Below are 24,122 nucleotides of genomic sequence, written 5' to 3' on the forward strand. Positions count from 1 at the left end.
CAGTAGATGACCTGCTGAGCTACAGCCACCCCACAAAGACCTCAATCACCTTTAATTTCTTGCTTTTAAATTCAGACAAAACTGAGGTTATTGTACCCAGCCCTAAAAACATGTTATCTAACTAGATGCTTATTGTGGATAGTATTTACCCTAATCTCCACATGCCACGTTCTCAGTAAGAAAATTTAAAATGGTCTAATTCATGGACACTGGCTGTATTCAGAGTATTTTATGACCACCTTTGTAGACCTCAACCTGACAATAAGATTATTGTGTTATTAAAAGAAACAGGGGAGCAGTAGAGGTTTTTGTGTGTTTTTATTCAGTCCTTTAATTGGAATTTTGTGCTGTCAGCGTTAATCTCGTTAATGCCATAACCACATTAACGCGGCAAATCTCCGTTAGTGAGTTAGCGCGGATCGCCTCGTGGGTGGGGCTGCAGGGCGTCACCAGGTTAGTGTGGTTAGCTCGTTAACGCATTAGTGCCATGCAGCCCCACGCACGGGGTGAGCCGTGCTAACTCGCTAACGTAAAATTGCTGCATTAATGCAGTTATGGCGTTAACCTCATTTTAACAAGATTAACGCTGACAGCACTATTGGAATTATACTGACTATACATACGTTGTTATGTGACGGCAGGAGAAGGACCCAAAGTGCAGACTCCGGAGACAGAAAGTAACTCAAAACAGCTTTAATGCTGAACTCAAAAAGGTAACAAAAACTAAGAATACAAAATACACCAACACAGCAAGATGACAGTAGATCACAACAATGACAAACTGAAACACAGGGCTTAAATACATAGAGGGAGCAATCAGGGAATGGACAACAGGAGGGAAACACAGCTGCGGCAAATCAGAACTGACGAGACAAGGAAGCGTAAACTGAACTCACTGAGATAAGACAGAGACCTTCAAAGTAAAACAGGAAACACATAACACAGACTGAACAAAAGACACAGACTCACATGCAGGCACTACAACAGAGGGAACAGAGACGTGGGACCAGGGCAGACACAGACACTGACTGGACACGGGGATATAGCGGACAGGGGAGACAGCAACTAAGGGTTACACAGGGACAAACCATAAGACATAACTCTAACAAAAACCCAAAGACTAAAAATTATAAATAATATAATAAACTCAAAAACCCTGGGTCAACGACCCAGGCATCCTAACATACATAAGGTAGGATAAAAATACATTTATTTTAATTTTATTAATATATAAGATGAAATGTGCTTTGAACATATTTGGCCAAAAGGCACTATGTTTCAGTAAGTGCAAGCAGTATGTACAAGCGAGGAAGATAAAAACTGGACAAAGAGTAGGATGATATGGCATTGGTAATAATAAATGAGAAAAGTTCAAGTATGGTATGATGAAAACTAGGAGTTACATTCACTGAAACATTATGAAAACAGTACTTGGACTGAACTCATCAGGAGGAACAGCCTAAAGGCTGATTTAAAGATGCCTAATAACACAACAAGATGAAGCAATTTTACACATAAACTTCATACATTTAAATTCTCTGTAGCTTACTAAAACAGTTGCTGGTATTGTCATACTGTACAGAAGAAATGTTTGCAAAAACAGGAATAAAATTGATTAAATAGAATAAAATAACAATGCCGAATTAAAAAAAAACCCCATAAATATTAATTTGTCTTAAACTCAAAATATAAGCTCTTGGTGACGTGTGTAAACTTACTCATATGTTAAGACCAGATAGAAGTTATTAATTCTGACTTGGCTAAACATTTTATCATGAAGTAATATCCTGGATTGTGTGTGGTAAAAGCTTTACTGTTGGCGCCTGCTGTGGTGCAGGAAGGTAATATCGTAGCTGCTTCCAGAAGGAGGAGGAAGTCAGCATGGAGCTTATGCCCTTCCAGGTGACGCAGTTCCCAGCCTTACTAAGAAGCTGTAAAGCCTCTGGAAAGGAATCCGATTTTGAAGCCATTGATGTCTCAGTGGTGATGAAAACCAAGCGAGTCTGCCGCTCCACTAGGGCTTCGTGGATCGCACTCAGCAGGCCAGATTCTGGATCAGGGTCTGGAGAGACGGGAACCAAAACTACCGCCCGGCTCTGCTCTACGCAGTCTAGCACAGCGTCTGCGATTGCTGCAAACAACCAGATTTCAGAATGCAAATCAATTCATGAATTTCTATCTTTATTTATGTAAGTAAATGTTCTGCAGAGGATCCTTCTCAATCCATACCTTTCCCTGGTAAGATGTCACGATCATAAAGACAGAGACTGTAACCAAATTTATCTTCCAAAACACTCTCCAGCCATCTTTTGTCGCTAGGATTTAATCCTCCAGCCGCGTCGCATTTGTAACACATTAAAAAGGCATCATAGCATTTTCCATCTGAGCAAAGGACAATAAACTCCGTCACTGTTGTTGCTTTGTCTGCAGCCCACACAAAAAGCACAAATGCTTAAACATGTGTTGTCAGGTAAAAAGAAACAAAAAGCATTTCTCTCACCTGAAATGCCACCAGACCACTTAAGAGTGTCTCTTAGGAAAAGAGTGATGTCAATCTTAAACTTCACATAGATAACTACAGTCACAAATGTCACCACAACAATGATGACAAAGCAGACACCAAGAGACGTGTACGAACGGGAAGCTGCAGGGAAATAATGGGGAGGTTAAAATGATCAAATATCAGCTACTTAACTCTTATTTAATTGTAATAACGTGAAAGATGCCTTTTCAATCTGTCCTAATCATGCTTATATATAATATAACTTATATTTTAAATTGTTTAAAAAAAATACTCAAATGTTCAGCTGGCCATACCTTTTTGTTTTAGAGTGATAGTGACTAAGCTTGTTTGGTATTGAGATTGCAGTTTACAGGTATAATTTTTTGACAGATCGTCCTCTGACACTTTTCTGAAGATTAGAGATGTTCTCATTCTGATTTCCTCTGTGCTGATGACCCTGAGAAGAGAAGGAAATGACTGAGGCAGATCTAAACGCAGAATTCATATCTGAGCTGATGTGACTACATATAACATCAGTGTGACCCACAGAGGACCTGTGTGTGAAATATTTACCGTGTATCATTATAGAAAACTGGTAGACTAGTGTCTGTATCCACAAATGAACTTCCACTTAACCAAAACAAGTCATCCATTTTTGACATAACTGCTTTACAATCAATCACCACTGTTGAACCTAGAAAAAGCAGAGTTAACACAGGTTGTTATAAACGATTAACATTTAAGCTTTAGCCAAGAGTGTGAAGGTGTATGAATATAGACAATAACTCACCTAAATCTACCTCAAATACCTGCTTGTCCTCTGGTGAAATTATCACTGCTTTCTTAGTTATTTCTGTGGAAATAAAAAAAACCTTTTGAAAAGCACGTATTAAAATCATTCAAAATAAATATCTGCAAAATGTGTTTTTCTTACTGTTTGGTTGGACATCAAGTTTCACCGTAGAGGTCATGTTATATATTTGACCATCATACAGGTAAGACCGGGTGCAGGTATAGTTGCCACTGTCCTCTTTTTTCACACTTGGGAAGTTACCGTCTTTTGGTGATGACCCGCCCTCCTACAACATATAAGCTCGATTTTTAAGTAGTCAGCTGTCAAATTTGGAAAAACATTAAAACCCTGTAACAGTACTTTACAGTTTGATCTCATTCACATAATCTGCTCTGTTTACCTTGTGCCATGTGATGCCGCTTCTGGTGATATTCAGGGTGTTAAAGGGAAAAAAAATTTCAGGGCAATACAACTTGCAGAGCTCCTCTGTGTAACATTCTTTAGAGATCTGGTTCATTTGCTCAGAGTCTCTGGACTGTGCTGTGTAAACTTTGAGGCTTATCCAGGACTGTTTGCTGGAATTCCTACCAAGGAAAGAAAACAGTAACATGAAGTTTTAACTTTCATTCTGAGCAACAAGCAAAACAAACAAACAAACAAAAAACAATTAATTTGAAAGTAAGAAAAGATTTAAAGGATAATTTTAAAAATGATGTTCATCTACTAAGTGTGGTATTTGTCCATCAGGATTTATTATTAGCTGAGAAAGTTTTGTGCTGCAAACAGTGAAATGAAACTAACATATCTGGCATTCTGTATAAAAATCCCTCTCAGCTTCGCCTTCAGTAATCCATTCCTTTAACGCTGGATTACTGAGAGGCTCTTCTCTGACCCACAGAAACCCGATGACCTGTGATACACTCGTGATTTTATGTATCTTTGTCTTATTTTATTTGATTTTATTTTACCTTATTTATTTTACTCACAACAAAACTCAGAAAACACAACCAATATTTTGAGTGAGAGCTACCATTTCAGGAAAATTGAATTTGATGACATGTCTCAACAAAATTGAGAGAGCCGATAAAAGGCTGAAAATGAATTGTTTCTAGTGTTACATCTGCAATTTTCAGAAGAATGTCCCTCCTAAAAATGCAGAGACGTATCATCGTCTACATAATATCATCAAACATTTCTAAGAATGTGAAGGAATCTCTGTGTGCCAGGGACAAGGACGAAAATCAAGATTGAAAATGAATTAACCATGGAACCGACTACATGGGCTCCACTAATGCAGGTTAAAGCAACACCGTGCAGAGAAGAACATAATCGAGAGCCGCCACAATCTTCTTTCACTCAAAGCTCTTTTTCAATGCACTGGGACAAAGTGAAAAACTGTTATTTGGTCAGATGAAACAAAAGTTGAAAGTCTTTTTGGCAGAATATGATTGCAACATCCTACCACCATTTCAGTTTTAACAAATGAATAAATGTTTTCTATGTTCTACTTTGAATAAAATATAGCTTTATCCCAGCTTTTTTGGAAATCCGGTTGTGCATTTTTCTGAGCTTTCTGAATTGGATCGTCACAGCTCTGGGGAAGAAGTTGTCTCTCAATCTGGTGGTGCATTTTATTATGCTGGTGTAGCTGCAGGACGAAAGACTGGTGCTGCTCCTCCAGGGGAGATGTACAGTCTCTTTGCTGCTGGATGAGTCAAAGCATGCAAAGAGACTGTTCAAGGTGTCGGGGAGAGCTGGATGATGACTGGCCTGTTGGTTACTGTGTTTACAGCCTGTTATGCTCCTGATGCATCTGCACATATATTGTGGGTTGCTATTTTTTTAAGATCTCTTCAATACGCTGTTTGTACCATAACTTTGCTTGCTGGATTTGTTTTTTTCAGTTCCTTCCCATCCCTGTTATAAGCCAGCCTGTTACCTGACCTGTAGGTAGCATCTCGAGCTTTGCAGATCAGAGGTTTTTAGGTTGGGATCAGCTGCACAGAGATTTGGTCTGACCTGCCTAAGTGTGGAACTGCCACTGCCTTGTATGCACCTGAGATGTTACAGTAAACCTGGAATACTATTGTCTCTTGTTTGGAAGTTTATCAATTTGGACGTTTGGAAACACTGCTTTTAGTTCCACATAGTTGAAATCACGAGCCACAATCACAGCCGCCTTCGGAGTTGCATTCATGTGCCTGTTGATCAGGCAGTACAGATCCTCCAGTGCTAATTTAGCATTAGCCCACCATTGAATATAGGCAGCTACGATCAGGATGGAGCAGAACTCCCTAACCTATTTGAATGGTCTGCATCTTACTGCCAGATGTTCTAGGTCAGGATAGCAGCATGTACCAAACAACCCACCTTCCATTTTCATGCTCTCTGGGTCTGCTCAGTGTGTATTTTGAGGCTAATCTACTTGCTGGAATTCCTGTCAGTGTTATCACAGAGATATTCAGAACCTAAAGCTAATTCCATCCTTTAAATACAGTCTGCACTTTGTAATTTCACATCCATGAACTTGCTGACACACAGCAGTAGCAGAGGAAACACAGTTTTCTGAAATACTGCTACTGCTTTAAAAACTGTGAATGAGATATCTGCTGCAAACAAATCACTGCCTGAATGACTCATAGATTAAAAATGCACGTGCTTAAGAAAATACACTGAAATATGAAAGTTTAACATATGATAAGTAAGGTCAGTTATGTTATTACTGTAGGAGTGCTTGTATCTTACTTGAGAGAGCATGAGTAGTTTCCCTCATTTTTCTCAGAGGCACTGAGAATCACAAGGATTCCCTGTTGAACCATCACCCCCATCTGCCTGTGCTCAGCTGCAGGCGTGTTGTTGTGTAGATGCATCCCCTGCTTGGTGAAACTTCTCCAGAGTGTTTCATTATGATCACACTCCTTGAAGAACTCTGCCACAATTTCCCCTTCCTTGACACGTATTTCTTTGGGACTCTGGGGACAGACACCTGCAAAGTGAAATAATTTCAGCGTGTCATTGATTAAAATTATAACATGAACTAGCTCAAGGGCTGCTTGAACAAAATGTTTGAGTATATCAGACAGAAATCTGGCTGATTTAAAACTTTTTTTTAAAGTCCCGGGGAACATGTGCTTCCTGCCTATCGATAAAGCTTGCACGTAAACTCATTGCTCTGTCTCACTATCAGCCAACATATCAACAGACATTATGAACAAAATGAACAACATGATTTAGAGATTTAGTTTTGCTGTGCAGTTTATTGGCTATGCTTTAGTGAATCGTTTACAGTCTAGGTCAGGGGTCCCCCAACCTGTCCTGCAGGTTTTAGATCTCACTCTGGGTCTACACACCTGAATCAAATGATTAGTTCATTACCAGGCCTCTAGAGAACTGCAAGACATGTTGAGGAGATCATTTAGCCATTTGAATCAGCTGTGTTGGATCACGTACACATCTAAAACTGAAGGGCACCGGCCCTCGAGGGGCATCTGGTCTAGGTGTTGATCCTAGTCCTCTGCAGAGCCTGAACGATTGATGACATTTTTTACTCTGAGCAAAAACTGAGTAAATATTACTTTGAATGAGCCCAGTGTTCACACTCTAACATGTTCTACTAGAAAACATGTTTCAACGTGTTTTTTGTCATTATATAGCTTAACAGATTTTGTTGTTTAATTAACTGTAATTGCAGCGATACCATAGAGAAGCATCAGTCACTCATATATATTAGTAAATGTTATCACTTTCATTTATAAAATGATATTAGTCACAAAGGCAAACCTTGACTTAAACCGCTGTTTTATGTATGTACGTGCATGCTCTTTTTTAGTGGTTACAGGGCACTACAACATAATCATGCTTGCTATGAGTCTGAAATTTGAAGATGAAAGTTGATCTATGCCAGATAAGAACCCTCCAACCATAACTGGCAGTGTCACGGAGAATGCAATGACACGTGCAATAAAATAGTCAAACATCTTGCAGCTGACGGAACTGAGCATGGAGCAAGAAAATAAAGTAATTAGCAAGCCAGTGATGCAAAACACATTCAAATGCTTATTTCTTAGATAGGGTGTGATACTGGTGTACTATACTCTGCTTCTTCTATCTGTTATATCGATATTAAGATTATTATTATTTAGATAAAATATATTTTGCATTTTCCCCTCTATGTCTATTTTTCTAAGCACAGTAATTAGGTTACTACTTAATGCTTAATAATGAAAACAACAGCTAAATGAAGAATAATGTGTTGTCACAGGGAAACATTGGAGTTTGTGGCTTAAGAAATACTTACATTTGCTTCTAAATCTTCCAGCTGCAAAGATAAACTGTCACACATTAAATTATCACAAATCAATGAATCAGTTATTCTAAAACCGATTATTTTGTAACATTTGAAAATATGCTTTTCCATAGGTATAGTTTTTGTTTTTTTGGTTTTTTTGCACACAAATAACTAAGAAAGCAGTGATAATTTCACCAAAGAACAACCATTTATTTGAGGTAGATTTAGGTGGGTTATTGTCTATATTCGTACACCTAAAGCTTAAATTTTAATGGGTATTCAGATCGGTGTAAACATTGCTTTTTAAGCTCAACAGTGGTGATTGATTGTGAAGCAGCTATGCTGTCAGACTTTGATCACTTTTTCTAGTTAAGAGGAAATTAATTTGTGGAGACAGATACCAGTCTGCCAGTTGTTTTTATAATGATACATAGTAAATATTTCACACACAGGTCCTCTTTGGGACTTTGGTCAAACTGATGTTATATGTGGCCACAATCAGCACAGGTCTGCTTCTAGATCTGTCTCAGTCCTTTGCTTCTCTTGTCAGGGACAGCACTGCAGAGGATCAAATTCAAGGACAACAACATCTCTAATCTTCAGAAGGTGTCAGAGGACGATCTGTCAAAAAGTTATATCCGTAAACTGTAATCTGACCTATAAACGAGTTTTGTAAATAAAACTAACCTTATTGGCTCATTATTTATGACTTTGTAATTAAAACTGTCGCAAGTTTATCAGGATTAGGTCAGACTGATATGAAAGCCATCTGTTAGTTTATTACAGTTAAGTAAGAGTAAGGCGCTGATATTTGATCGTTTTAGTTTCTCTGCTGTGTTACACGTAATTTCCATCTCATTACATAATTAGCATATTATATCCTCGTGTCCCGAGGGAATGACAATTAGCGATATTGGTCTCTTACCTGATAAAAATGTGATGAAGATCAACGACAGGATCATCGCGGTATCCTTCGGCAGAGCACTCCAAGCCCTCATTATCTGCGTCGAAAACAGCGGATGATGCAATTCTGCTGTACTCCAGATGTGAATTAACCAAACCAAAAATGCGCAATGATGAAAAGAAGGGAGGGAGGTAAAAAGAAACTGAAGGAAAAGCCCCAAGTTGCGGGTGCAACAGCCCCGCGAGCTTCACTGCTTTTATGATGTATGATATCTTTTCACCACAAGTGTTGCTGCGTCCCCTAAAGCCGTTTACACCAAACTACAAGAAACTGCAAGAACGCAAGTCTACCATGTGCCTTTTCCCATAGCCTTTATGTCATTGCGAAAGCTAGGACGATGTTTTTTTCACACCATTTCAGGTAGGTGGTAACCGCTGTGACATGAATCTCATGGTGTGAACCCCCCAACTGTTTCTTTCAACTAGCAGTTATGTGTTTATGTACTGTTCTCACACACGCACACTGGAAAAATAGCATAACTCTTTTCATCAGCACCGTGGACAACAATTGCAGTCACAGGTCAGTGGAGTGGACACATCTAAGCTTATGCTCTAACCGCACATCATCGTTTTCAACTAATCTGCCAAAGGCCCCAAAACACATTTAGTGACACAAAGAAAACTGTGATCTTTACAAGGAAAGAACAAAAGAGGAAAACCCGTTAACCACAGCTCCTCACAGACTGACTGTATGGGGTCACATTTACAAACAAGCATACTCATTTATTCAACGATCATTTCCAGTGTATTAGTTTCTAATGACACACATAGCATTTCCGTATGAGCGCATATTTTCAGCGCATTATTTAGCATTAGTCATGTTTAAATCCTTCGCAAAAACACAGAAAACTACTCACCTGCAACAGTTTCATCTTTCAGTCCTTGCGCTCAGCAAAGTCAACGACAGCACCACTCAGATCCAAAGCCCCGGTGGGTTCTTCTTCCCCATGTTAGCGCCACTTTATTGATTTTCTTCGCGATATATAATTTAAAACGATACACATGCCTAACAACACCCCCCAAAACAAAACAAAACAAAACAAAACAAAACAAAACAAAACAATTATTGCACAGTTTGCGGGCATGTTGCATAGATGGCAGGGAACAAGGTCAGGAAGTATATGCAATTTATTTCCCAGCATACCCCTCTGCAATCAAAAGTTTCACAACAGGTTCCTGTTATAACCAGTGGAGTTAAAATAACAGCTAAAAGTTTATAAAAAGGATTAGAATTTGGTTTATGACTTAGAACTATGACTTACACATATAATGGAGCTTTTATGTGTCCAATTATGAATATAAAAATCCAATAGAGGAAGAGCCTCTTTGACAGTTTTTTGAGTGGGCCTCTCCCATTTCTTGCCCACTGGGTATTGCCCCAGATGTTCCATGTGATGTTACACCTTTCCATTTGGGGACATTTTAACAGAGCTGACTAAGTTCACTTAGACAAGGCACACTTGATGCAACAGTTTTACCAGACTTGCAGGTCCACCCCATGAGGAATTTCCTTGATCGGCTCAAATTTCCAATGGTTACCCAGAGTTTTCTTTTATTTGAAATTCTGATTCTGAATAGTGCTGTAGAAAAAATCCTGTTATTGCAACTACATTACTCAGTGTATTTATACTTACAGGCTGGTGTGATTTGCTCTCAGGCAGAGGGAGAAGCAGAGAGCTGTTGGGAACTAGTCCATCCTGTTTAGCCTAGTGTACATCATCTGAACATGAGTTTGACTGTATTGTTTAATTACTCAGTTTTTTCACACTTTTAGTTTACTTACTAATTAGTCTAATTACCTGTAGAATTACCTGATAGTTTCCTCCCCTTATTAAAGGGTTTAGTAATCAACTTCAGTGTTTAATGTGACTTTTGTTTAATGCACTGTGTTGTGTGCCAGTGTTAAGTGGAGATGAAACAATATTCCTGATCTACAGAGACAAGATGAAGATCTGACTACCGACCGGCTGCCCAGGTAGAGATACTGTCATTCTTTGTGTTGGAGTACCATCTTAATGCTTGTTTAAAATATATATTTGCATTTTTTGTACAGCAAAATGTGGATAATTCACCTTCTTAATGGGATTGTAATGTGTCTGAATCCAGTTACCTTGACCTTTAGTCCTTATTTTTATTGTAATGGGTTTCCCCCCCCCCCCCCCTTTTTTTTTAGAAACCCCTGCCATAGCTAACCTTCATGTACCATAACACCGAATATAAAATAAAAATCCTTTCTTGCAACTCGGACTCCTGGATGTCAATGGTGCAATCCTGGGTTAAAATGGCTTATTGGTGTGTGGAGGGCAGATGGCTAGAATCCTTCAAGCTTATAGGAAGGCAACAACGGCTCAAATTACCTCCTGTTAACCAAGTTATGCAGAAGAGCATCTCTGTATCCACAACATGTTGAACCACACCAACTCCCACTTCTGAAGCATTTGAGTTTCCTTTTTTACTCTTACAGAGTATGTTTAACGGCACTGTTTTGTACTGTGTCTTTAATCTGTTGCAGGGAAGGTTGGAAATGACAGCATTTTTCTTGATGTTGTACATGAGACTAAATGCGATAATCAGCATATCTGAGAGGGTTTGTGTGGAAGAAATTAATGCCCATGAGCTTGAACAATTATAGCTATAAACAGATAAACAATCATTAGATTAATTTAAACACTGTCAATGTGAAGAACAGCATTCTGCCCTTTATATGATCTTCTAAGGTTTATTTGCATTCATCCAGTGACTTAATGCCACCTTGTGGTCCCATTTGACTATTAAAAAAACGGGACGTTAGTGTGGTAAGTTTTGCAGATGATTTGCAAAAGTTGCATTGTTTGCGAAACAGAGTTCATTTCAATATAAATGCCCATTCTGCTAAGAGCCATGCAGTATGAAGCAAGGTTGCAGAATAAGAGATGATATTCTGCTGCGTGTAACTCACCAACAGAACAAGCGCACTATGCTAGTTGTAATCAGAAAATCACATACACATAGACAGGAATAAATAAATGATTGTTTATTTATTTTTAAATAAATAAATAGACCATACGTCAAAAACATTAAACGTAGGCCTGCAGTTGCAGTCTGGAAGAGAGAATCGTTATAAATGGAAACACACTTCAGCAACGACAGCAAACCATGCAACAATAATTTATCGTGTTCTGCAGCATTCTTACACACTTACATCCCTTACAGCCCCCTTACAGTTATTGTTTTCACTTTTGCTTTTGAACTTTGTGTTTTGCTTTATTGGAATTACCGCTTTCAGCCAAATAACAGTTTTCAGTTCCATTCAGCCCCGTATGTCTGCATTTTTGTCCTCCACACACATTCTGCAGCCTCATGACTTGTGGAGATTATGTTATGGTATGTTACCTGGTGCCATTGTCAGTGGAACCAGGTAACTAGTCTTTACTGATGATGTGACTGCTGATACAAAGTAGCAGGATGAGCTGTCCAGTGTGCATGTTTATACTCTCTGCACAGATTCATCCAAATCCTGAAAAATTACGGCCATTTGTTTTTCTTTTGATTCTCATATTAAAAGTGGTCTTTGATGCTCTCTAAATTTTGCATGTATAATAAGAAATGTTTAGATACTGTAAGTTGCTGGCAAGTAGTAAAATGTATTGATTGGCCAATATGTATGACCCCCCCCCCCCCAGATTACTGAATGTGTGTTTCATGCAGTGCAGTTGATACCAAGTAGTTGATGAAAGACAACACTGCAAGTGGGATTGAGTTTAGTAACAGAGCTGTCCCAGTTTACTGGTGGAAGTATTGGTATTTTTGGTATAATGGTATGGTGTTGCACACTGTTGTGGCAAATCCACTTAGCCCGAAAAATGGATCGGACATCAGTTATAGAAACGATAGTCTTTATATAGGACTTCAAAAAAAGGGTGTACAACACATAAAGTAACTGACATCAGAGCAACATATAATGGCTTCCTGAAAACTTTTCTTTTCCTAGCTAAACATGAGTAACTTCCATCTCTATGAAGTATCTAATGAAAATACGTATTAAATGCTCTTTTTGACAGAAAATTTAATCTATAATTAACAGCTCTCACTAAACATGTGGCTAGCAATTAAATCATTTACAAAATAATCAAAATGCTGTTATGAAACAATAAACTGCAATAAAGTTACAACACACACCCAGTCCCTCTCCGCAAGTCTTAGTTTGTCTCACCTGAAGTGAGCAGAGCAGGAGAGAGTCCAGATATCAACATCAATGAGATATGTTACATTGTACATGTTACATTGGCAGATGGTGAAGGGCATAAAGTTTGGTCACAGAGTTTATCATCTTTAATAACAAAAATGTATAAATACAAAGAAACACGAACATGAAATTAGACATCCACACTCTAAGAACTAAAACTGATAATTACTTAAATATTTTGGTGCAACACTTTTACACTCAAAAATAATGAGTAAATGCAAAAACAATCACATCTCTTAAATACACCTTATTAATTGAGTAAATCCAACTAAAATGGAATAAGTTGTTATGAACAATTAAAGATGTTACAGTAACATACAAAATTGAGTAAATACAATTGAAAATCTAAGTTAAAACAACAGTAACCAAAAGTTCAAACTACATAAAATATTAATTAGGAAATGCTGAAATGCTTGGCACATTTAACCTACACCATTGCAATTATTTGTTTTTAAATAATGGTGCAATTTACTTAATATTTTTAAGTTAATTTAAGCAAAAACGTTAATTACAATTAAGTGTTTATTTTATTTATACACACACACACACACACACACACACACACACACACACACACACACACAGGAAAAAAGAACCACGTCAATTCAACATTGTTCACAATGATTTATTTTAAACAGCTTTTTTGTGAATCACACATTTAGCAGATTCCTTCTCTGAACACAGTGAGCTGAAATCTGTTCTACATTCAGTGGATAAAACTTGGATAAAATTTCAGTCACAACAGCCTTATATAATAAAATTGCATCCAAATTGGCATGCTTGATAAAACTCTGTAAAACTGGCATATTGATGCTAACAACAAGAAAAATGTACCTGCCATACAAAGAATAAAAGTGGCTCAAGTGAACGCAGTGCTTTACCTTTTCAGAAAAGGTCAAATGACAAAAATAAAATTAAGATCCCAAAAAGATATAAATCCTGAAAAAAAAACCATTTGCACTGTGACATAGTTTTTGAACATCTTATTTTGATTCCAAAAAATTGGGAAGATTATAACTAAAGAGTGACCAAAAAACATCCATAATGATACTCTCCCATTTACACCTTAATGTGAATCTGGAAAGTTAATACAAAAACACAGTTTATGGTACAAACATTATTTATGAACAGGAATGTCAAAACAATGTAATGTCGCAACTGAACCTTTTGATGAGCATTACATGTCACTTAACAAGTCTAACACTTTAAGAACAGCCCTGTGAAATTTTGTCTACAATGAACAGAGGTCATTTTTCAGTCTTTGAACCTTGACAGAAAGGTTTCCTGGATCCAGCTCCATGAACACTTTTCGAAATGCTTCAAATGTGCATTTGAAATTCTTGGGGTATTTCAGATCCAGAGCATAGCACAGTCCCAAAAGATAGCAACAGGCTTTGCTCAGATTCCCAAGTTTGCCCAGAACAGTAACGCCTTCAATAACAATACCCACATCAGTAGGTTCGCCTGACCTGTCTTGATTCTGCAGCAGGTAAATCTTCATCACCTCCTCAGCCAAAGCCTCTTCAACAAAGACAGCATCAGCACCGTCCTTTAAAAAGAGAAACAACTGTTTTAAGCTCACATATTTCCAAACATTGAAACAAAAGGTTTCATTTGTATGACATCACCGGTACTCATAATATGTAGACACTGTGCTCCAAAATCTTATAGCAATAGCAAATGCAAATGCTATTCTTTTGTATGCTTTGAAGTGTTTTTTTTTTTCTTCTTTAGAACAGTATCTTAAAACTTTTCTATGATCTCACAAGCTAAAATAAACTACCGTAATTGTCGGGCTATAAGCCGCTACTTTTTGCACCAGCTTTGAACCCTGCGGCTTTTAGTCAGGTGCGGCTTTTCTCTGGATTGTCCATGATTTTTGTCATATCGTAAGATTTGTTTTGTTTGTTCCGCTGTTGCCTGGCGGAAGGGCATGTGATCAGACACACAGTATCGGGGTTCAAGAGTGGTATGTTGGTCACATGTCCATCCGCCAGGCAACACAGTGCCGTACAAGTAGCGCGAAAAACAAACTTCAAAGTAGCGCTACGCGTTCAGCGGGAGGCGTGGATGACGAGCGGTGATAAACTTGCGAAAAGCAAGTTATGCTCAATTCCACCGGTGGATTCTGACAGCGTGGAAAAGTGTGAAAACATCCACGATCACCAACGGATTTGAAGGGCTGGACTGTTGCATGATGGAGAGGAGGACACCGCCACGGCCCTTCAGAGGGTGTTCGACTCTGACACTGACAATGAGGATTTCTTTGGTTTTGAAAGTGACAACGAAGGAGAGAAGCAGAGAGTGGATGACGAAGCCATCCTGAGCCTGTTCGTTTCCGACACTGGAGAAGAGGACTTTGGTGGTTTCAGTGCGCAGGAAGAAGAGAAAGATGGTGGTGAATGACTGACTTTTCTTCTTGTTAAAGCCGTGTCGCTGCACCTGAGCCTAAAAGGTAGTCTGAATCTATTTTTCTGGTGTGCTGTAGGTTATTGTTATGTACTACATTTGTTACTCATTTATGAAGCACAGTACATGTGTCCTACTTGTAATTACCGCTACTTGTACATATACCTAAAAAGTTATGCAAATATGTACTCATAACTTGTTTTTCAAGATATTAATAAAAGGGGTGTGTCTCCAAACAGCCATCTCTTTCCTGACAATTCGCTTTGTGCATATTCTCTTACATATGATAAGTCAACATTGAAACACCTGCGGCTTTTGGTCAGGTGCGGCTAATGTATGTACAAAACAGGATTTTCCCCTGCTTTTAGCTTGTGCGGCTAATATTCAGGTGCGCTTTGTAGTCCGGGAAATACGGTACTAATATTCCTAAAACAGATTTATTGCACCAACCTCAAAGGTTTTGATTAAGGCACTTGGATCCTCTCCCAGATGGTCAATGAAACATCTGATGATGACTTCTCGTTTTTTCTCGATGGAATTTCCACTCTGTAAAACAGGAAGTCTCAACTGAGGCAAAATTTGCACATTTAAAACATGACTTACCATTTCTAGCTTAAACATAACTATTTTTTTTCTGTTGTTGACCTGTTTTCACACCCACCATCAAGGTAAGAACACCTGTGGAGCTAAAATATTGAACAGAAACCTAAGAAAAGCCGTTTTTAGTGGAAGGGCCTCTTCAATGCTGTGTTGGAACGTTTTTGTGGTTAGAAAATGCAATCTTCCTTACCTGAAGCAGAAGGTTTAACTGTGCCCTGTGGCGTTGTCCAGCAGCACCTTTCTTGGCTTGAAACAAGGACAGGAGTTTGGATGAATACAAGTCCAACGATGACATGAACTTTGGTTCAAGGTTCAGGGTCGTGATCCTATGAAACGCTGCACTGACCTGGATGGGAGAGGACAAAAAATCTGAAGGCCAAAATTCTGATTCAATCAAAAAAAAAAAAAAAAAAATCTACCATTTTTTGCAACCTGGACCTTATTTTCTAACATGCAAAAGATTAATTTACACATCCAGACATAAATCCATATAAGTGGAGTTGTTCAGTATGCAGACTAAACCCTCAACATAAAGTATTATCTTCCACTAAGCTTCTAAATTTTATGTTATGAATTGCTTGCACTATTTCCCTGTGAGATTGTATAATCTTAGAGGGAAGAGGCGGAGCCAGGTTGCCCTCTGAACCATCGTCTGCCAGGCAGCGATGCGAGAGGAACACACCGCTGAAGTGGCGCACATATTCAGAATCGTGTTGATTCTGAAAGCAGCGTCTTATATGCTCTGAAAGACCCCACATAGAACAAGAAAGCTAAGCAGCATGGTTGCTGCTATGAACTGTTCCGCGGGCAGGTCTTCTTAGTTACCAAAGCCATTGATGACGTCTGTTCATCTCCTCCTGAACAACCTGACAGAGTGAGTCAGGCCGCGTGACTACCGCAGCTCCCGCACCGCGACTCAACAGGGCCATTTTCTAGAAATGTCTGAGCACACCTGCTTTCACGTGGTTCCTAAAATGCCCCCGATTAAACGGTCAGGTCGCTGGTACCGGGACATTCCGGTCAAATTACCCGGAACGCAGATAGCGACTCAGAACGTAAAAGGATAAAAGGGCGCGGTTTCCCGCCGCCTTGACTGGAAGACGGGTTGAAAACTTAAATTAACGTGCACAAACACGCTGCGAAAAGTGAGCCACCATGACAAACGCTTTCTTCAGAACATGTTATAAAAGAACGGTGTGGATAAAGACAGCTAATGTAAGAATTGGTCACTTACCTGAAAACGTTACCAAGTCTGCAGTGGATGTGTGTCCGTCTCGTTCAACGTGCAGAAAATCTCCCATGAGGCCATGCTCCTCGCGTGCGGTACATGCCAAAGGTCATTAGTCTTACTCAAAGTTTTAAGTTAGTATTGGGGGACAAAATTATATTGATTTTTGAACCATTAATAATTAAAGTTAAAGACAATGATAAGTATTAATACCAGTGTCTCAGTTATTATGAGTACTTTCTATGAGATATATTGAGTAGATTTAAATAATGCACCCTGTGTTTCAAATACAGAATTTTTTCTTTTAAATAAACTTGAACGAAAGAGCTCAGTTCAACTCAAAAACTGGTGTTGAAAATTTAAGCATTCTTTTCAGTATTTTCAACTCAAGATAACACTTTTGTGATTTTCAAAGATTTAATCAAGGTCATCTAACTTAGAATTATAATGATATTTACTAAGCCCCTGAATAATTTTTTAGGGTGCAGTAAGATGCCACACAGAGATTATTTTTTGGGGGTTCCACATACAGAGGAGAGACATTTACTGTGACAATAATAAATGGATAAACAAATTGGCTGGGAATCAACACATCTTTATTCTCTACAAAATCTGATTTTATTGATTAATTTGTTACTCCTACTGCAGTTGTGCTCATCAGTAAAAACACACTAGGTAGGTCAGTGTATAGGTAAATCTTTCCATTATTAAAGAGTCACACCTGGACTTGTATAATGAACTCCATAAACCCAAGAACGAATATCAATGGATATTAGTGTTGCTGTAAAACCACCACTATTTTTTTCCCTTTTCTACAATTGCTTCTCCTGATGTATGTTGTATTTTGAGTCTTAAGGCACAGTGGTTGATGTCATCAGAGCCTGAAGACAACCATCACAGTTTTATGTTTTATAAAAAAGAAAATAATAAAAATACACAAATATAATAAGCTAAAGAAACATTTATATCATTCCTAAGACTCGATGATTGCTTTTTTTGCTTGTTTGTTTTACTTCTCCTTTAAATAACGATGTACCCGTAATAACATTCACTACAAAATAAAATAAAATAAAAAATCGATTATGATAAAAATCTTCGTTTCAAGCTTAATCCTTACTCTTAGATAAGGAAATTAATCATACCAGTGTCATAACCTAAGGAGTAGAAAGGCTAATAAAGTAAAATATGATATCAACTATTAAAAAATTACAAATGACTGCACATAAAGTAAGCTGAGTCAATATGTTTGATAAGCCGCCATAACATGAACATTATTAACAGTTGCAAAACTGACCAGTTATTTACCTCCAGGAGCGTTCGTGCATAATAATGCATGAAAATGACTTCAGAGCAATACAAGCTTCAACCTTTTTGCTCTTTACGATGCAATAAATTAAAGCAAGTAAGTCATGTTAAATACATGACAGAATTAGAGTTGAGCAACTTCCAGGGTTAATATACCACATTAAACATTTTCTGGAAACATTGTGACATTTTCCTTAGTAAAGGGAAATGCAGCTTTGAGGCTGTCACATGAGTGGATGTCTGCAGATGCATTGCACACATACTCACGCAATGTGTGAGTATGTGTGCTGTCCATAAACATTATATGAGCTGGTACAGGCCCATATATCACAAAGAGAGACATATGTTTAATTTTTTTTTGTTGCTAGGCGGATGCCTGGCACCTGGCAATGTTCAGGTGTCTAAAATAAACTCTGAATGTACCTCTACCTGTATACTCATATTAAATCTCTGGGTGCTCTCTGTGGGACGGGCAGGTAATGACGAAGCTTCTTTCAGAAGGAGGAGGAGTGCAACATGGAGCCATTTCAGGTGACACAACCTCGCAGAGCTGTAAGTCCCTGGTGATGAACCTGTACTCAAGGCCTCCTGCTGTTTCTGTTTAGAAGCGAGTCTTCAAACGATGCAGTTTCCCTGTCTTAGCATGACAAAGAAAAACAAACAATCACACTGAAGTTCACTTCAGTAAAATGCTATTGTTAAAATGACAAAAAAATATGAATCTGTAACACATGTTTAAAATAGTATCCCACCTGGGGCTCTGTGGTAGAAGCCAAGATTTTTTTGCAGCCAAAGAATGATGTTAAACATAGTATAAATAGCTACTGGTAATACCACCAACACAGCGAGAAAAATGCATAAACCCATGGCGAGATGTGAAACAGCTGTAGGGAGTAATGGAGAGTAATCAGAACATTAACAACACACTAAGACACTTTTATTTGGTCAGAATGACGGTGACACCCTTTATTGAAAAACAAACAAAAAATACCGATTATTCTGAGTTTACTGATTCATACCTTTTTGCTTTAGGGTGATGGTGACAAAGCTTGTTTGGTAGTCAGATTGCAGTTTACAGGTATAATTGTTTGACAGATCCTCCTCTGACACTTGTCTGAAGACTAGAGATGCTGTCATGTTGATTTCCTCTGGGCTGTTGACCCTGAAAATGAGATGAACATCATCGAGGCAGCTCTAAAAGCAGAATTCAAAGCTGTGACAGATACAAAACATATCAGTTATATAGAAACTGTGTGTGAAATATTTACCATGTATAATTATAGAAAACGGGCAGAGTGCTATTTGTCTCCACAAATGAATCGCCGCTTAACCAGAACAAGTCATCAATGTCTGAAGACGTGACTGCTTTACAATCAATCACCACTGTAGAGTCTAGAAAAGCAGAGTTTACACAGATTTTATAACTGATTAACATTAAAGCTTTAGCCAAGAGTGTGAAAGTATGTGGATGTAGACAATAACTCACCTAAATCTACCTCAAATTCTTGTTTGTTCTTTGGTAAAATGATCACTGGCGGTATAAACGGTTCTATTAAAGAAGAACAAACATTAAAAAAAATCTAAAACCTTTCAAAAAGAACAAATAAAGTGTTTGAAAATAAAATGTTACAAAATTTGTTTTTATTACCACTTGGCTGTACATCAAGTTTCATCTACATATTTATTCATAAAAAGACTCAAAGTGTTCAACTGGCCATACCGTTTTGCTTTAGGGTGATGGTGACAAAGCTTGTTTCATAGTCAGATTGCAGTTTACAGGTATAATTGTTTGACAGATCCTCCTCTGACACTTGTCTGAAGACTAGAGATGCTGTCATGCTGATTTCCTCTGTGCTGTTGACCCTGAAACGGAGATGAACAAGATGATTGAGGCAGCTCTAAAAGCAGAATTCATAGTTGTGACGGATACATAAAGCATACCAGTTACATATAATCTGTGTGTGAAATATTTACCATGTATAATTATAGAAAACGGGCAGAGTGCTATTTGTCTCCACAAATGAATCGCCGCTTAACCAGAACAAGTCATCAGTGTCCGAAGACGTTACTGCTTTACAATCAATCACCACTGTTGAATCTAGAAAAAGCAGAGTTAACACAGATTTTATTAATGATTAACATTAAAGCTTTAGCCAAGAGTGTGAAGGTGTATGACTATAGACAATAACTCACCTAAATCTACATCAAATTCTTGGTTTTTCTTTGGTGAAATGATCATTGGTGGTATAAAAGTTTCTATTAAAAAAGAAACAAAAAAAAAAAAAAAAAACGCCAAAATCTAAAACCTTTTGAAAAGCACACGTTAAAGTTTTTGAAAATAAAATGTCACTAAACTTGTTTTATTACCACTTGGCTAGACATAAAGTTTCATCGACATATTTATTTATAAAATGACTCAAAGTGTTCAATTGGCCATACCGTTTTGTTTTAGGGTGATGGTGACAAAGCTTGTTTCATAGTCAGATTGCAGTTTACAGGTATAATTTTTTGACAGATCCTCCTCTGACACTTGTCTGAAGACTAGAGATGCTGTCATGCTGATTTCCTCTGTGCTGTTGACCCTGAAACGGAGATGAACAACATGATTGAGGCAGCTCTAAAAGCAGAATTGATAGCTGTGACGTTTGTATAAAGCATATCAGTTAATAATAATGGATTGGATTTATATAGCACTTTTCAAGGCACCCAAAGCGCTTTACAATACCACTATTCATTCACTCTCACATTCATACACTGGTGGAGGTAAGCTACAGTTGTAGCCACAGCTGCCCTGGGTCAGACTGACAGAAGCGAGGCTGCCATATCGCGCCATCGGTCCCTCTGGCCAACACCAGTAGGCGGTAGGGTAAAGTGTCTTGCCCAAGGACACAACGACCAGGACAGAGAGCCCGGGGATCGAACCGGCGACCTTCCGGTTACAGATGTGATTCCCAACCCACAGTCGCCCCTACAGTTACATAATATGTGTGTGAGATATTTACCATGTATAATTATAGAAAACGGGCAGAGTGCTATTTGTCTCCACAAATGAATCGCCGCTTAACCAGAACAAGTCATCAGTGTCCGAAGACGTTACTGCTTTACAATCAATCACCACTGTTGAATCTAGAAAAAGCAGAGTTAACACAGATTTTATTAATGATTAACATTAAAGCTTTAGACAAGAGTGTGAAGGTGTATGACTATAGACAATAACTCACCTAAATCTACATCAAATTCTTGGCTGTTCTCTGGTGAAATTATCACTGCTTTCTTAGTTATTTCTGCACAAATTTTTAAAAAAAAAGAAGAGAAAAAAGGCTGATATTTTGAAAAACACATATTAAAGTCTTTGAAAATAAAAATTTACAGAATGTGTTTTGCTTACCGCTTGGTTGGACATCAAGTTTCACCATAGAGGTCATGTTATATATTTGACCATCATACAGGTAAGACCAGGTGCAGGTATAGATGCCACTGTCCTCTTTTTTCACACTCGAGAAGTAGCCGTCTTTTGGAGATGGCTCGCCCTCCTACAACATAGCACATATGTTGTATATGGAAAAACAGTAAAACACTGCTTTGATCTCATTCACATAATCTGCTCTGTTTACCTTGTGACATGTAGTGCTGTTTCTGGTGATATTCCAGGTATCAAAGAGAATATTTTCATCATGGCAATATAAAGTGCAGGACTTATCTGTGTAACATGTTTTAGAGTCCTGGATCATTTTTCCAGACTCTTTGGACTCCACTGTGTATACTCTGAGGTTGATCCAGGAACGCCTGCTGGAATTACTGTCGAGAAAATAAAAAATATATAAAGTGTTTCATTTCTTTCTCTTTTTGAATCCATCAGTTCAATGTTGGATTTGTGCGATTCTTTAGTGATCCTCGCCATGCTGGTCATGTCCAGTGAAAACATACACATCTTTGACTCTCCACCTGCTCTATTGTTGCCAGCTCCACAGTCTCCAAAGCAAGCATCATAGCAGGCCTCACTCCTATCTTGTAAAACCTTCCCCTTCACTCTTGCTGTTCTCCTTCTGTCACACATCACCTGACACTAGTCTCCACCCGCTCCACCCTTCCTGTGCTCTCTCCTTTCCCTCTCTTGTGCATTGTCTATAGCTCTGAATTGTTAACTCCAGTTATTTAAACTCATCCAAGTTCATGACCTCAACTCCCTGCATCTTTGCTTTGCAGATGTTAGCATTTACGACGACAACCTAGCATCCTCAGGTGTGCTTTTGGATTCTTCTAACCTCAGATGATTGTCACATAGATGTTTCACACCATAATGCAACCTGGTTCAGGACAAAGATAAAAATCGCTTTTCTGGTGCCGAAGGATGTTCAATAACAAGCTTTCAAAAATAACCACAAGATAAAAGTTGCTCTGGTATCCTGTAGTGTAGGAAATAGTACTTTATATCAGTGTGGGCACGACATCTATTCATAAATGAGGCCTGTGGCTTTGGTTGATGTCAGTCTTAGATAATTAAACCGTTAATGTGGGAATTGTATTAAATTTTACCGAAAAGAGCAGGAGTAATTCCCCTGATGATTTACTGAAGCTCTGAGAATGACAAGGATTCTTCCATGAACCAGCACACCCATCTGCCTCTGCTCAGCTGATGTTGACATGTTGAAGAGTTTCATTTCATCCACGGTGTGACTGGTCCAGAACACCTCAGCATCTCCATCACTGTACCCTCTGTAAGAAGGGCACTGCAGTACCGCCATCTCACCTGACTTGACATGTACTTTCTGGAAACTCAGTGGGCACACACCTGTCAATGACATTAGTAATGACATGAAAAAAAGCACCGTTGTAGACTAAAAGGATCAAATTTGTCCGATTAATTTAACTCCGGCTTCGCAGTGCAGTCACTACCAGTATTCTACTTTTAGCATGAGCTGATGTCACAGATATCTTTAAATGCCACATAACCACAGAGTGCAGGCAGCACAGCTAACAAACACATCATAAAGCAGTTGCAGACTCATCCTTGTGAATGTACAACTAACCGTTATCCTGTGCACTTTTCTGTTTCACTGTTCTTCTTTTCATTTTTTTTGTTCATCACCAGAGGGATAAGCCCCTTTTGATGTCATATGAGCATCACTGTGATTTGGTGGAGAAACATAAGGAAGGTTCTTACTAGCAGGTAGACACAGGCTACAGCTTCATTGCAGCTTAGTTTTACATGGTAGAGCTTAGCTAGCCACAAACGAAGCCAAGTCATTTTATGCTAGATATATTTGAACTCGTCTCCCTCTAGTGGAAGCAGGAACATATTCATTATAGGTTTTGAAGGAATAAAGAAAGTCATTTTAATATCTGCCCTGTTTTTCTTTTTATTTAATTCTTTTTTGTGTTCAGTGAGTGTTATGTCTACTGCATTTTAGAGATATCTGTTGAACCAATCAGTTTAATCTTCAGTTCAGTATGTTGGTGTACAGTTCTGTACCACTGTCTTCCAAATGATTCCAGTGCTTATATTCAGGCAAAATTATTAATTGTCCTTTTAAAGCTAGGTGGTAAAGTACACAGTAAACCTTAGCTGAGCTATTAAACCATCAAGTATGTGACCTCCTGTGCTGGAATTCTAGCTATATGACTGGCCTATTAAAGGAACAGATTTATATACCCTTTGCTTAAGTTCACTTCACCTATAAAATGTGAAGGTCTAAATCTTACCTGGCCAGAATAACAAAAGGACCAGAAGTATTTTTCCCTTCATATCGTCAGTCTGAGGAACACCTATGAAGACACATAGAGAAAGTGAAACTTTTCACTTCCCCA

General features: G+C 38.3%; 1 protein-coding gene and 1 pseudogene across 3 annotated transcripts; both read right to left on the reverse strand.

The window, feature by feature from the left end:
• Positions 1 to 677: 677 nt before the first annotated feature.
• Positions 678 to 24,120, reverse strand: LOC146718906 (uncharacterized; annotated as a pseudogene). Its single transcript, XR_014920605.1, has 22 exons — positions 24,018 to 24,120; positions 22,851 to 23,106; positions 21,929 to 22,112; positions 21,536 to 21,847; positions 21,317 to 21,440; positions 20,754 to 20,896; positions 20,508 to 20,570; positions 20,289 to 20,412; positions 20,035 to 20,177; positions 19,801 to 19,863; positions 19,583 to 19,706; positions 19,334 to 19,476; positions 19,067 to 19,198; positions 18,895 to 18,951; positions 6,042 to 6,459; positions 3,697 to 3,880; positions 3,294 to 3,582; positions 3,077 to 3,197; positions 2,818 to 2,960; positions 2,501 to 2,644; positions 2,230 to 2,382; positions 678 to 2,131 (listed from the first exon to the last, which is right to left on the reverse strand). The product of XR_014920605.1 is annotated as an uncharacterized LOC146718906 (transcript).
• LOC146718907 (uncharacterized) lies at positions 13,377 to 17,155 on the reverse strand. Of its 2 annotated transcripts, XM_085457423.1 has the most exons (4): positions 17,016 to 17,155; positions 15,972 to 16,127; positions 15,632 to 15,727; positions 13,377 to 14,321 (listed from the first exon to the last, which is right to left on the reverse strand). In XM_085457423.1, the coding sequence occupies exons 2-4, from the start codon at positions 16,074 to 16,076 to the stop codon at positions 14,004 to 14,006; spliced, it is 519 nt and encodes a 172-aa protein (XP_085313549.1). In that variant the 5' UTR covers positions 16,077 to 16,127; positions 17,016 to 17,155; the 3' UTR covers positions 13,377 to 14,003. The 2 variants fall into 2 exon arrangements, with proteins under 2 accessions (XP_085313549.1, XP_085313558.1); XM_085457432.1 differs by lacking the exon at positions 17,016 to 17,155 and having other exon boundaries at positions 15,972 to 16,169.
• Positions 24,121 to 24,122: the final 2 nt, after the last annotated feature.

This window comes from Copadichromis virginalis, linkage group LG1, assembly GCF_057382275.1.
Source record: "Copadichromis virginalis isolate Kocher_CV1m ecotype Utaka linkage group LG1, C_Virginalis_male_GT1.1, whole genome shotgun sequence".
NCBI classification, from domain to species: Eukaryota; Metazoa; Chordata; class Actinopteri; order Cichliformes; family Cichlidae; genus Copadichromis; species Copadichromis virginalis.